Below are 15,881 nucleotides of genomic sequence, written 5' to 3' on the forward strand. Positions count from 1 at the left end.
ACTATCTATTTCTCTCTATCTTGCTTTAATACTGTCTTTCTCTTCCAATTCTTCCTTAATAAAATTATTACCGATAACTACATTCTCGTATTTGTATCCCAATTCCTCTCATCTATTCTTAATTAAAACGTAGTATCTTTAATTAGACTTTTTCTGAGACTTCATACTTTTACTTATTTTCTACTAATTTTTTTTCCAGTTCGACTTACAGTATTCTTATCATGCCTAATATTACTTCTCACTTGTCATTGCTTCATATTGTAACAGATTCGTTTTTCACTTCACTATTAACTATATTCTCTTATTTATATCCCCATACAACTTGTCATCCAACCTTCATTAAAATCTAATACTGTATATTTAATTCCACTTTTTCAAAATTGTACAGTTTTACTAACTTCTTTCATGATTCTTTTTCCAGTTCATCCTGTATTTTCTATCTTTGCCTCTTACTAATACTGTTTACTAATCATTGCTTCACCTTTACAATATGTTTGATTTAGTTTTAATTATATGTCTCTATCCTTGCCTACTAATATTTTTTCACACGTCTTTGCTTCACACTGTATTCTTTTTGGAAAACGAATTATATGTCTTTCACGTGTTAAATTGTATGTTACCTTGTTAACATGTGTCGGCCTGCTATTGGCCATAATCAGAACTGGTTGTTCTTGGTTTTGGCGCCTTTTTTTTTTTTTTTGTTTCCTGTGGGAATGTGTTTGTGTAGTGTAATGTGGAGTGAAAGAGTGTGTGTAAAGAGTGTATGTGTTCTGAAATTGAGTTGAGTGTTGAGAATTTCATTTGGATGTGTTTTTGTGTGTTTGTATATTTCGTATTGTTCTAGTGTGTTTAGTTTCTGGCTTTTTGGTTGGATGTGTAGTATTTCCATGTCTGTATTGATATCTCTGTACGTGTGGTTAGCATTTGTGATGTGTTCTGCATATGTGGAAGTGTTTCGTAATTTTGTTATGGCTGTGATGTCTTCTTCGTATGTGATTGAAATGATCTGCCTGTCTGTCCTATGTAGAAGTTGTTGCAGATGTTATATTTGAGTTTGTATACGCCTGTGTGGTTGTATTTGTTTGTGTTGTATGTGTGTTGAGATGCTTCTGTAGAATGTTATTTGTTCTATTTGCGATGTTGTAATTTAATTTCTTGAATGAGGTTGCAATCTTGTGTGTATTTTTGTTTTCGTATGTTAGTGTGATGCATTTTTAATGTTCTTGTGTTTGTGTTGTATTCTTATGTTTTTTGTGATTATGTTTCGTCTATCTTATTATGTTGTTTATTATGTTAAGGTTGTATCAGTTTTCTTGTGCTATGTATTTGATTGTGTTCAGCTCTTCTTTGTAGTCTTGTTGGCTCATTGAGTAGTCTGTGTACCATTGTTCGGAATGCAGCTTGTTTGTGTTGTGTTGGATGATTGGATGTATTGTTCTTGTTTTTGTTGTTATGGGTGTTCTGTAGACTTTGAATGTGTGTTTGTTGTCTACTTTTGTTATTGTGATGTCTAGAAAATTTAAGGATTTGTTATTTTCAATTTCTAATGTGTAGTGTAGCTTTGGATGTATTTTGTTTATGTGTTGATGCAGGTTTTAGATCTATCTTTTGTTTCCTTTGTATAGTATTAGTATGTCGTCTACGTATCTGTGCCAATATATGATGTTGTCAGCATGTTTGTTGTTGACTTTGTTTAGTATGTATGTCTGTTCTACGTGGTGTTTGAATAATTCTGCTGGTGTGCTGGAAATGGGTGATCCCATGTGTAGGCCTTCGGTTTGAGTGAAATATTTGTTATTGTATGTGAAGTACTTTTGTTTTGTGATGTCTGTGATATGAATGATTTCTACTCTTTGACTCCACATTACACTGCACAAACACACCCCCCACAGGAAACAAACCAAAAGGCGCCAAAACCAACAACAACCAGTTCTGATTATGGCCGATAGCAGGCCGAAACATGTTAACAAGGTAACATAAAATTTAACACGTGAAAGACATATAATACGTTTTCCAAAGTGATATAGTGTTAAAAGTTGTGTAATCAAGTTGTATTCTTTCGTCTCCCTCGTGATTTTCACTTATTTTCCTGTCTCTATTTACACATAAAACGCTTTCATACACTCTTCAAAATTTCTTCCCAGTCTACCTAAAACTCTGTTCTCAAACTCTCTAGAACTCTGAGCTCTGATTCTTCCGCTAGTTCACTGACCGCATAGTTTCCACTCATCTCTGTTTGCTCTTCTTTATTTCACTTGTCCTTCTTTCACTATGTTTCTCTATTCTAGGTCTTCCCTCTCTCCGTACTTTAGTGTATTTTCCATGGCCCTATTCATCCATTTAATGCTTTACATGTCTGTTCGAATCCTTTTTCCAATATACTGAGAATTCTACTCTAAACCTCCCTAAAACTCACTGGACTGAATCTTCTGCATTACACCTCCATGCTATACGAGTTACATACTCGCCTACTTTCTTCTTCACTTCATCTACTCCCCTATCATCACTTGACCTCTCACTTTCACTCATTGGTTCACTTTCACTACCGCTCTTGGCACTGCTCTTCATTTCACATGTGTTACTTGATCTGTTCTTCTTTAATGTCATTTTCCAAATAAGTACTTTAGTGCGATTTCTTGGCATCTATCAGTGCAGTCCCTACGCGGAGATCCGATTGAGGGACTATTTTACCTCCGGAGAATTTTACACTGAGGGACTCCACGTACAGTATCATAAGCAGTGGAAAATATAGTGGGACTGCGTTGGTGTTAATGCAGCTTTTGTGGGTACCTCTTTGTTACTTGTTAGCTTAAACAAAAACAATTGGCTCTCTTCTGACAAAGAAAAAATTTTACAGTCTGTACAAAAGAAACCAAATGGCCTGGAAATGTACAAAAACTTGCCAAGACATGTTCAGACATTTTAACAAGAGCCAGAACAGGTCACATTGTCATTCAATTGTACCTACACCGATTTCACATTTCTGATAATCCTACTTGTCATGATGAAGATCTGGAACACATTCTTCTATACTGTCCATCCATAAACCACAAAAGAAGTAAATTAAAATCATCAGTACCAGTTGCAGAAGACATAGCCCTGCAGTATATATTGACTACACCCCAACTCTGGCTACTAGCAACGGGCATCTATAATGAACACCGATCAAAATACCCCTCATTTCTCGTGAAAAACAACTGAATAGAGTACAATGGACTTTATTTTGTCAGCATACAGCTGGATACATTAAGAAGATTGATGTAATGTCATTTTCTTTTTCTTCGCTGTATTTGACTCCGGCTTATTCCCTTCGTATGGCCCTTTTCCGTTACTTATCGTCCTCTCCCTTTTATTTCTTACATTTTCCTTACGCTTTATTGAAATACTTTTTAACCTTATGTTCCTTCTCTTTGTCGTAAATTTAATTTAGAAAAAAAAAATGGTTAGCCAAATGGTCCACCACTGTGAATTAACAGTTAGCCTGTCTGACTGTGAAACGAGCAGGCCCTGGTTCAAATCCTGGTTGGCACAACTTATTTGGTTAAGGCATTTTTCGGGGCTTTCCCCTCAACCCATAAAGGGCAATTGCTGAATAACTTTTCGCACTGGACGGTGGACTCATTTCGCTGGCTTATCACCTTCATCTTATTCAGACGCTATATTATAACCATAGCAGTTGAAAATACGTCGTAAAATAACCAATAATAATAAATTAGGCATACGTTCTTAAATATGCGCGAATTTTTTTAGAAACGAATATATTTCGATTTATTAGGTTGTTACATATGTTCGCAGTGTTTTTGTTTCGCGTGTTGGTACTCCGGTTCCTATGGGTTTATTTATCGATTGTCATTTTTATTTGAAGTTCAATTGTTGTGCTTGAGTTTACATATTGAAGTTTTCATTTTTGCATATAGTGAGTGGAGTCGTGGACGCTAGAAAATGGAGTGTCAAGTGAAGAAGGTGGAACATTTCCGACATATTCTTTTTGAGTTCAATAGAGTGGCAAAAGCAGCGGAGGCGGCCAGAGACATTTGCGCCGTGTGTGGGGGGCAATGCTCTCGGAGAGAGCACAGCAAGAAAATGATTTTCTCGTTTTAAGGAGCGTCATTTTGACAGTGACACTTTACGTTCAGGAAGACCTGCGGGATTTGATGAAGATCGTTTAAACAGTCCAGGATAAATCGCAATATAGCGAACGCCAGTAGGGGAAGTTATCCCCACCCACATGAAATGTGTATTCGACAATTCGACACAACACTCGCCTATCACGTAGAGTGTCTGATGAGCTAGTAGGGGAAAAGTGGAAGGGGTCGTGGGCGGAGCTTCTACGTTCGCTATATTGCGATTTGCCCACAGTCCACGTCAGTGTACCCGAGAACTGCAAATATGATTAACTGTGACCATTCTACCACCGTGCAACATTTATTGCCATCAACTGAGACATCGTGCACAATAAATCGAACAAAAACGACCAACAAAACTGCGTGAAATGATGCTACTCCACGATAACGCCAGTAGGCACTCTGCTAACCTGACAAATACTATCCAGGAGTTGGGTTGGAAAGTCATTCCGCACCCACCTTATTCACCTGAACTTGCGTTTCACCTTTTCCGCTTACTATCGAACAACCTTTAAGGAACTTCTTTTCCGGATGAAAATGTGCTCCGGACATGGCTTGACGACTTCTTTAACTCTAAACCACGCGATTTGTAATCAAAAAACTACTGCAGTGTTGGCAGACTGTTGTAGATAGTGAAGGAGAATATATTGTTGATGATTAACTTCTCTCGTATGTGTATCTGGTGTGTTTAATATACTTATGAAAAAACGCTACGAACTTATGCACCAACCAAATATCTATGTGAGAGACACCACACTTTCATGACTGTCGTTCGTCACTCAAGCAGATTTAGCTCTTCGTAACGATCCCAAAGAGTATGAACCCCTTCTCCAACTATTGTTTGTTCATATGAAGAACAAATCTTTGAAACTATCTGATTTTCAATTTCATTGTCGAAATAGAAAAAGTAGATTACAATCCACAACTCTTTATGAATGTGTTTAATATTGAAGTACTCGACAGTCATTGCTCCTGAGAATGATATATGACCCCGAAATATTGTTATTTATTAGTAACGGAGATAAAATTTAACATGTGCAACAAAGGACAGGTGGATTTTGCAAGAAGTCTTAGATTAAGAGAGTGGTGTGGACCTGTCAGATGAGACTTGTTGATTACTTCTCATGGAAAGGAGATCATAGTTTGGATTATATCGTTACTAGTCAGATATGACAACGCGAAATCCTGGACTTATAGCATGCGTTATGAGTAGTTACCAATAGTGGCCCGTGAGGTCCTCGTGACTGAAGCTAGAGTGCCAATGGTTTGAAGGGCGAGGTCTGCAGTCACGGCTACCACGTTCCGAATCTTCAGATTGGGAGCGTTGTCCACAATGACATGAGCATTGAAGCAACTAGGGGCGTCGCCGACTCCAGCCAGGATGACGCGGCACTTGTCGGGAGCCCTTTCTCTTAGGGCGCCTCCTATCTTTCGCATCTTGATGTAGTTGTATTTGAGCCAGGGTGACAGGGCTTGTCCGTTCCTGCAACATGTTACTACCTGTATTAAACTCTGGAATGAAAAAGGAAAAGACCTCATTGTGACTGTAATAATAATGCTAACAATAATGATGGTCTTATTAATGTTATGTTAGTAATTTTTACAACGATAGAAGTACAGTAGAACCTCGATTACCCGTCTCATCGGATTATCCTACGGTCTTTTCGCTTTTTCCCCTCTAATTAATGACGAAAACACAGCCTAAAATTTGATCTACACTCTTGAGTAGAAATGGTCAAGCAAATGACCCAATACGAGGCTTATACATAACGGCAAACACGTGATTAACAGTGCGCGAGACTTCAAAATCATAGCGTGTAAAACTACCCCTTCTTTAGCACTCTGTTGCCACGCACAGGAGTTCACAAACTCACATTTCAATACAAGGACAATAACCTTGATATTGAAGAACTTGCTTAAGAATTTCAAGGGTTTGAAAAGAATGACGACAGTGGAAGTATATTTATGCAAGATATTAAAAAGTTGGTGAAGGAAACTTAATAATTCTTTGATGTGGATGAAGAAAACATTAATCAGTGACTGGATACAGACTTAGTGCTTCTAGGGTATAAAATCAAAAGTGATGATGACATTATTGCTGACCATGCGTGTGAGGCTAAAAGTGTGGATGACAATGACGGTAGAGGGGAGGAAGACGAAAACGTGCCTGAATTGTGTGGTGTACTACAAACTGCGCTTGGGTCAGTTGACATCCTCATGAGATTTTAAGCAAAACTATGTCACTGCATTCCCGGAGTTTATTTTACTTTGAAGTCTTAGAATGGAGATCAGAAAAAACTCCTTGTCGAACTTCTTTAACGTATATAAAAATAAGGCAAGAACAATTAGGACGTATTATCCGCCTGTTTAGATTAACTGTTTCTTCTCTCCCATTCATTACGATAGATAATCGAAGTTCTACTGTATTTATTTATTATAACGTTTGGAATCATGCTATGATGATACAAATGATCGTAATTATCAAAACAATAGTAAGCCATCGGCGCGAAGCAGGTCTGGCAGTTAATAGTTGGAGTTGCAGTAGGTTAGATTACCGCTTAGGTTGATTACCTGGTTGGGATTATTCTGAGTTTCTTCCGAACTCTAAGACGAATGTCACCTAAACACAGAGCGAAATGTCGGCCTTAGCAATTCCATCAACGCTAAATAACTTAATAGTTGATACAGCGTCGTTAAATTGCGGACTATAAGACACAATAAAAAACTGATTATCAATATCGTCATTAGGAATATCACCTTCATCATCCTTTTCTTTCAAGTACTGGGTATTTATTGGCCCAGTCTTGTCTTCCATCGTCTCGTTCTTTGAATGTCTAGAACGTCTTCTACATTTTGGAAAATAGCCTAGATTTTATCATAATCTCTTCTTGCAATCTTCATTATCATAAACTGCGAATTAGGTTTTATGCGCATTTTATCTCCAAGTTTATTCGATCTTTCCGTCTGTTTCTAGGTATTTCTGTGTTTCGTTTTCTCATTGTCCGGTACTACATTACTTTAAACGGGATCCATCCGACCGCTCTCTATCCGAAAGGCGCTCTTCTCATAATCACTCGTCCACTGCGTTATAAGGAGTTTGGACATATTGAAACACTGAATAGATATTTGACACATATTGATGTTTCACCATTAAAAAGTGAGGAGCCTGAGCAAGACGAACAGAAAGCTGCAGATAAACGCAATTCTCAACAAGCATCTGCTGCTTTAAAGGCACAACCTGAAGAAACACTAAATGTCCCTATTACAGAAGAATTATCCGATGTTCTTGTTTAGTCAACTATGCGAAGACAAGTTTGAACCTCATAATTGACACCAATACGGTAGGGTAACACTCATTAAGCAACTAAGGCAAGGAGTGGGGAGGTGGCCAGTTTCTTTCCCCCTCCATTGCATACATAGCTGACTATTAACATCACTTATCAGACTGAAAAGGTTGAAATTATACAGCTTGTGTGGACTACAAGTATCTAATTGAAAAATGAAAGTTAAGATAACAACAACAACAACAACAACAATAATAATAATAATAATAATAATAATAATAATAATAATAATAATAATAATAGGATAACTCAGTCTAAATCGGGTCAGAAGTTAAATCGGATCAATTTCAAAACCCTGTCTCCATATTCAAGCGTAAACCAATTCAAGCAAGTGCTACCATATACTGGTCAGGAAGAGAACTTCCTGTACACGTCGAGTGCCATTGATTCTAGCTGGTGTGTATATTCTTTGTGGTGACAATAAAAGAATAGAGAGAATATAAAGGTGAGTTAAGAGTATTTTATACATTTTAAATAATAAACATTTTATACATTTTAAATAATAAGCATGAAGGAAAACATGGCGGACACAGCAAGTAGTGCAGTTGAAAGTGCTCTGAAAAATATTGAAAAAGTAGCGGAAACAGGAGGCTATTTGAAGAAGGAGGTGAAGGAGGCATTACTACATGCGGTAAGTGAAATAAGAGAATATTTGGAATTCCTGCGCATGAAAACAGTAAGTGAAAATGACGACAAGAAAGATCAACACAAGGAGGACACGCATAACCAACAAAACAAGATGAACGAGGTAGACGACGGCAGCATAGCGGAACAACTAGCGACATCTGTTGGCGGCAGTAGCGACGGGCAACCAACCAACCAACATCATGTTGCACTGAAAGTTTATATGACCGGAGATCAATCTGACTTGCTTTTGAATCCTCCTTTAATTTATAACACTTTGAAATTGTTCAGTGTAGTTTTTCAGTCCTTGATGTTAATCCATGATGAATTTGTAAAAGATATGGCTGGTATAACTTGGGTTTTATTATTTATGTTTGATGATTAAACTTCTGTTGCAGAGGATTTGGATGATTTTTCAATGTTTGTATAAATTTGAATTTTAAATTTTCCGAAAACTCTTCAATTGATGCTATGTGCGACGGGCAAAACAAGAGCCAATAGGCGGAGCCGCCCGGCGGAGAGCAGAGGAACTCGGGCGAGAACCACAAAATTTGCATGCAAGAAGGACATAAAATTCCCGAAACAACGGAAGATAATAGGAGCGATATCAGCCGGAAGGTAGACAGCATTGCGGATTTCCTACAAAATATACTTGAAAAACTGATTGAGGAAAATATAAAAGAAAGTCTTGGCAATGCCACAACGCATAGAGAACTGAGATCAACAGCGGAGGACAGCAGAGATCAACAAGAAGATGGGAACAAACCGGATAGCCCTACAATAGAAAAACAGGAAGGAAAGGATGGAGAACCACGCCACGGGGATGGGCAGGAAGACGAAGTGGAGGACACATGGACCCGGGTGACTTATGGTAGAAATAACAGAACCAACAGAATACAACGGGCCAAACAAACAATCGGAACAAAAACCAGAACGGATGAGGACATTCAAGCAGCGCAGATATATGCCTTGCTCTTCCTAGGCAGACTCAAAGAATACATAACAGCTGATAAAGTTAAAAAATACCTGAATAAAAATGGAATACAAGGAAAGAAAATCTGCGAAGAAATATAGAGTAGGGGAAGGAACAAAGCCTTCAAACTGGGAATCCCCATAGAATACCTAGGGGAAGCAAAGAACCCCAATTTCTGGCCAGAAGGAGTTGTTGTAAGATGCTACCGCTTTCGGAGAACATACCAAAACGAAGGAGTCTCACTCGACTATTAATGTTCTTAACTGGAATGCAGAAGGGCTAAAAAAAATGCCTTGAAATACATAGGAAAAGAAGATTTACTTGAACGTGACATATTGGTTTTCTCAGAGGCATTTGCAACGAAGCCGATTAACATAGAGGGATACTACGGACTGCACTCATACGGAAGGAAAACAGACGGCAGACCGACAGGTGGAGTATCGTGCTATCTGAGGCTATCACAAGGGAACTTTAAAGTAATACATAAAGAGGAAGACGTACTTACAGTGAGAACAGACAACATCACAGTCGCTGCAGTATACATCAGATCGCAAGCAACCACGGAAGAAGTGATCGAAACCTTAATGACAGCAATAACGGACACAGGAAGGGACGAAAGCGTCATAATAGTAGGGGACCTCAACTGCAGGATAGACAAGGTGAACGCAAAGACATAAATAGTCCTGGATACACTAAGAGACGAGGGGTTCATACAAACCAATAAGAGAGAAACTCCAACATATATAGCGCACAACGGGACAAGTGCAATAGATCTGCTGCTGTACAGAGGAAAGGACTTAAGATTTATAGAACAAAAAGGTCTATGGTACTCCAATTTAACACCCATGAGGAAACATATACCGATGTCAACGAGGCTGGAAGGGAAAAGCCGAGAACAAAGCAGAACAAGGAAAGCCCTCAGAACAGGCTACCAAGAATACTGGATGTAGAACAAATACAGAACAATAAGGAGAGCATCGAGGAAGCGAGAGAGAGAATAAAAGGACAGCTAGATAGAGCTCTTGACATAACAAACAACCTAATAAAAAGCGCCTGTCAACCAGCACAAAGAAGAAGGGCTCAACCGTGGTTTGATAGGACGTGCTACGAGGAACGGAAGGAAACGCTACGAGCACTAGTCAAGGCGAAGACATCCAAAAATTCAGAAGACCTGACAAGATACGCCGAGAAAAGAAAACAGTATAAATACACAATCAAGGTCAAAAAAGAAAACTACGTGGAAAAGAAAGCACAACAAATGATAGAAGAAGCAGAAAAGGACCCTTTCTGGGCATTAAAACGGAAACCGAGAGGAGTGATGAAAGAAATACCGATTCAAAATTGGCAAAATCACTTCGCCCAAATACTGAATAAGGGAAACAGAACGGAAGCATACGAAGCAAGTACCACCGAAGACGCGGAAACAGTGGATCGGGGAATGGAAATCACGGAGGAGGACGAAATCACCAAAGGGATCGGAGAAGCCAAAAATAGAAAAGCCACAGGACCGGACCAAATAGCGTACGAACATCTAAATGCATCAGCAGACATGGATAGAGTTGTTTAATAAATGTATGAAGATGGGATCCATACCAGAGCAATGGAGAAGGGCAACCCTGAAAATTCTGTACAAAGGCAAAGGAAGCACGGAAGACATGAACTCCTACAGAGGGGTGGTACTGGAAAACACCTTATTCAAAATATTTATGAAAATATAGACAAATATACTGACCGACATCACCCAAATAAGCATACCAGCAAGCCAGTTCGGATTCAGGAAGGGTATGTCCACCCTACAAGCAGCGTCAGCACTATTATACGAGATCGAAGAAGCCCTTAGTAAGCCGAAAGGAAAGTATTATGTAGTTTTCATATATTATGAAAAAGCTTTTGTCTACATAAATAGGAATATACTACGCAGGAAGCTGAAGGACATGATTGGGAACGATCACCCCATTGCTGGAATAGTGGAAGACATAATGAGGCGAAATTGGCTCGAGATAAGCGATGAAGTGGCAGCATCAGACGAGGTTATACAGATCATCGGGGTAATGCAAGGAGACCCAATTAGCCCGCTGCTATTTAATATAATGACAGCAGACATTGGGAAGGCAATGGAAGGAAGCATGCTGATAATGTATGCGGACGACATGGCCATCGGCTCTGCAAACAAAGAGGCAATCCAGCACGGCATAGACGCAGTACAAAGATGGGCATCCGAAAATGAGTTTGTGATAAATAAAAACAAGACAGTACAAATGGTCTTCAGGAGAGGTGGAAGAGTAGCGGCAAGTGACACCCTCAAGCTAGGCGAAGAACCGATGCGACTAGTAAATAAATTCAAATACTTAGGCATTACACTGCAGCCAACCTCAAAGTCTTTCAGCGCTCACATACAGGAGAGAGCATCAGCAGCTATAAAAGCAATCTGTAATATGAAGGACATCTATACTAATAATAAATCTGTAGCCGAAATTTTTTTGGTGATTTTCGATTTTCCAAAAATAATTGGTCCTAACATATATAATTAACCACCCTGAAACCGAAAATCGCTTTTTTGAAATTTTTGTTTGTATGTCTGTCTGTCTGTCTGTCTGTATGTTTGTTACCTTATCACGCGATAATGGCTGAACGGATTTCGATTAAAATTGGAATATAAATTAAGTTCGTTGTAATTTAGATTTTTAGGCTATATGGCATTCAAAATACATTATTTAAAAGGGGGTTATAAGGGGGCCTGAATTAAATAAATCGAAATATCTCGCTTATTATTGATTTTTCTGAAAAATATCACATAACAAAAGTTTCTTTAAAAACAATTTGCGTTACGTTTTATTCCTTCAAAAATTTTTTATAGGACTGATATTTAATTAGATAAATGAGTTTTAAAATTAAAATAACTGCCATATAAGCCCGTATAATGAAATAAAAAACAAATGACTTCGTATATAAGGGGCCTTGGACAGGAACAATCGAAAGCTATGAAAGATAGCCTACAGAGAATGTTTCTGTGTTTGTATGAAGTAATATCGGAAGCTAAATTAACCGATTTGTATAATTAATTATTATTTCACCATTGGAATGTGTAGTTTCTCTAGATGGACATAATGCTATAATGTTATTACAGTAACTTGTGATATGATATAATATAATATAATACAGTATAATATAGTATGATATAATATAATATAATATAATATAATATAATATAATATAATATAATATAATATAATATAATATAATATAATATGTAATATTATATAATATAATTTAAGTTATTTGAAGAGTTCAGAACCATAGAGTTCAGTCTCCTTCAGGCCGTTGGAGAGGAAGGACACATTTTTACGCAGCGGAGAAAAAGTTAGAACAATGGGCTGTGAGTTGGTTGTACCGGGCAAGGATAGGCGGCTGGGCGGCCAGGTCAAAGATGCAGCGGAGCGTGAAAGGGACAGCTTTGGCAGGTCTGGCTGAGTGTCTCTTCTTTCACATAGTGATCGCGATACTACTAATTATTGGTGGTATCGAACTGAATCCAGGACCTGCAAGCGACAACGGGGTGACCAGTGTCAAGTGTGGCAGCTGCAGAAAGAATTTACAAGTAGGCGTGCTGTGCAACCAGTGCGAGAAATGGTTCCATCTGACTTGTCAGAAGATCAAGCGGGAACAGATAGTAGAGGAAACGTGACTGTGCAAGGACTGCGGGAACGAGGCAGGCAATAGGGAGATCATCGGTCTTCGGAACGAGGTGAAGAAGCTACGCGAGAAGCTAGAGACGGCGGAGCAACGGATCAAGTATCTGGAGGAAGAAAATAAGTAGTTGCGACGGGAAAAGGAAAATGGCGAAGAGAGGGAGGAGAAGAAGAAGCATGGTGCGGAAAGTGTTATCATCGGAGACTCCATCATTCGACACGTAGGGAATCTACAACCGGAGCTGGCAACAGAGTGTTACCCTGGGATTAGAGTGAAAGAAATGAAAAGCGTGATCGAAAATCAGGAACGAGGGGACCCGAAAAACATCATCCTTCACGTAGGAACAAACGATTTACGAAGAGGTGTTGATTATATCATGGCAGATGTATATGACTTGGTGATGGAAACGAAGAAGAAATATCCGGCAGCTGGGATCGTCATCAGTGGGATCGTCAGACGGAGGGACGTGAACTGGAGAAAAGTGGGTCGTGTGAATAAAGCTTTCGAGTGGGTAGCGGAGTGTCTTGGTGCGCGTTTCGTCGATCCAAATTCCTGGATAGACGACAGATGCTTCGGAAGAGACGGAATCCACCTAAATCGGAGGGGAGCTGCAGACATGGGCTCCCTCTTCGCGCGGGTAGTCATTACAACATGGAGCGGCGGGATCGTGGACCCATCAGCGGGCAGCGGGACCGAAGGACCGTCAACGGTTGGCGGGGGTGAGAGTCTACCAGCGGTCGGAGGGATCGAGGGTCTAATAGCGGGCGGTGCGGTCGAAGACCTATCAGCGGGCGGCGGAGATCAGCAGTGACGACCAGGTGCCACGGGGGTTCCGAATGTTCAAGTAAGGACAGGCCTATTAAGACTACTGCAGGTAAATTGCCGAAGTATTAGAAATAAACTTATTCCGTTTTGGAACTTGGTCGATGTTTATAATCCAGATGTAATAATTGGGACGGAATTATGGCTTAGGGAAGACATAAATGACTCGGAAATTTTTAGATCGGATTATAGAGTCTTCAGAAAGGATAGAAGTGAAAAGGAAGGGGGAGTTTTCGTTTGTACTAAGATAGTAATAAGTAGCAATCTTGTGCGGATACATGAGGAAGTTGAAATATTGAATGTTCAGATAAGAAATGAGCGGGAAACCTTAGATGCAATAGCATGTTACAGACCACCCAGTGAATTAAACAATTTAACTTTGCACAAACTAAATGAATATCTTAATACAGTATCAGAAGACCGAAACGCAGTAATTGCTGGGGATCTAAACCTCCCGAAAATTAACTGGAACGGGATTTCAGGTACGAATTCAGATGCACAGACTCTTGTTAATGAATTGATCTGGCGTAAAGATTTCACGCAGGTAGTAAATAGTCCGACGCGTGACAATGCCCTCTTAGATGTTTACCCAGTAAGACCTGTCTCTCTTTTTGTCAACTCTGAAAGTCTTCATAAAATAAGTGATCACAATAGCATCTTATTAAAAATCTTCTGGGAAAACACAGTAAATCCGAGGTCAAGTCCAGTGTCTGTCTGGAACTTCAACAAAACCGATGTCCATGAATTACAAACGTTTCTACGACAAAAGCATGATGACTTTCTAAGGACTGAAGGAAATATGGAAAATGTATGGCATAAATTTAAGAGCATAATTTTCGAGGCATTAGTAAAATGTGTACCTTCTAAAATAATTAAGAAAAAATCCGGACCCTGAATATTACACTAATTATATTCGCTACTTAAAGAAAGAGACAAGGCGCGCATTTAGTAAACGTAAACGAAGCCATGAGCATTGGGAAAAATATGTCGAATTAATTAAGAAACTTGAGTGTGAAAAAAGGATAGCTCAGGAAAATTTTCTAAAAACCATTTTAAAAGAAGATGAAAGTAACAATTGGAGAGAGTTTTATAATTATGTACGCAGGAGAAAAGGAAAAAATGAAGGAGTAGTGCTTTTACGAAATCAAAACGGAGAAAGTATAACTGATGACAAAGAAAAGGCCGACTTATTAAATCCCTATTTCATTTCGGTTTTCAATAATAATAATAATAATAATAATAATAATAATAATAATAATAATAATCCGGCTGATAAGAGTGGTTGTGTCACAGAGCGTGAATGTGAACCAAATTCGACATTCAAAATAACTTCCAAAGGGGTTAGAGAGAGACTAACGAAATTAAAAAGTCGGAAGTCTAGAGGACCAGATAGTATTGCTACAGAGATTCTTAAATTAGGATCCGAGGCCATAATTCCATACTTAATGCGTATATTTCATGTTTCCATAAACATTGGAGCTATTCCATGTGACTGGAAATCAGCTATAGTGGTACCCATACATAAAGGTGGAAATAAATTAGATGTCGGAAACTACAGACCGATTAGCCTTACATCTGTCGTATGTAAAGTCATGGAGCATTTGATATCGGATTATATTCGTCATGTTCTAAATGCGAAAGACTGGTTTTACAACCGCCAGCATGGTTTTAGGGAAGGCTTCTCATGTGATAGTCAAATTACGTCGCTGGTTCAGGATCTAGCTGAAGAGGTAGATAGAGGCGGAAGAATCGATGCAGTTGTGATTGGCTTTTCGAAAGCATTTGATTTGGTGCCACATGACATATTAATAGATAAGTTAAGTAGGCTAGGAATAGATAAAAGAGTGGTGCTATGGATCCAAGAATTCTTAAAAGGTAGAACCCAGAGAGTTAGAGTAGGTCATGAAATATCGGAAATTGCAAATATAAATTCATGTGTGCCACAGGGCAGCGTTCTGGGTCCATTACTCATTATAATATACGTAAATGACCTATGCCAGAATATTACATCAAATGTGAGGCTATTTGCAGATGACTGCATTATCTATAGAAAGATTAGAAATAATTCAGATGTAGATGATATTCAAACAGACTTGAATAAAATTTATAACTGGGCGTTAATGCATAGGATGAAAGTAAATGGTTCTAAAAGTAAATCTATAACATTTTGTAAAACCCGAGAGGAAACTAGTCTTAATTACGAATTCAGTGGTGTTGTAATTCCGCAAGAACAATGTTGTAAATACCTAGGAGTGTATTTAAACTCCAAACTTTCTTGGGGAGAGCATGTTGATAATGTTACGG

General features: G+C 38.7%; 1 protein-coding gene across 1 annotated transcript in view; it reads right to left on the bottom strand.

Annotated features, from left to right (window-relative positions):
• Positions 1-5,667, bottom strand: part of LOC138705022 (putative malate dehydrogenase 1B) — a 47,982-nt gene extending 42,315 nt beyond the window's left edge. The window contains exon 1 of the mRNA XM_069833565.1: positions 5,342-5,667. Within this exon, the coding sequence (XP_069689666.1) occupies positions 5,342-5,663 (322 nt within the window). The 5' untranslated portion in view covers positions 5,664-5,667. The remainder of the gene's footprint in view (positions 1-5,341) is intronic.
• Positions 5,668-15,881: the final 10,214 nt, after the last annotated feature.

The sequence above is a fragment of the Periplaneta americana genome, chromosome 8 (genome assembly GCF_040183065.1).
Source record: "Periplaneta americana isolate PAMFEO1 chromosome 8, P.americana_PAMFEO1_priV1, whole genome shotgun sequence".
Taxonomy (NCBI): Eukaryota; Metazoa; Arthropoda; class Insecta; order Blattodea; family Blattidae; genus Periplaneta; species Periplaneta americana.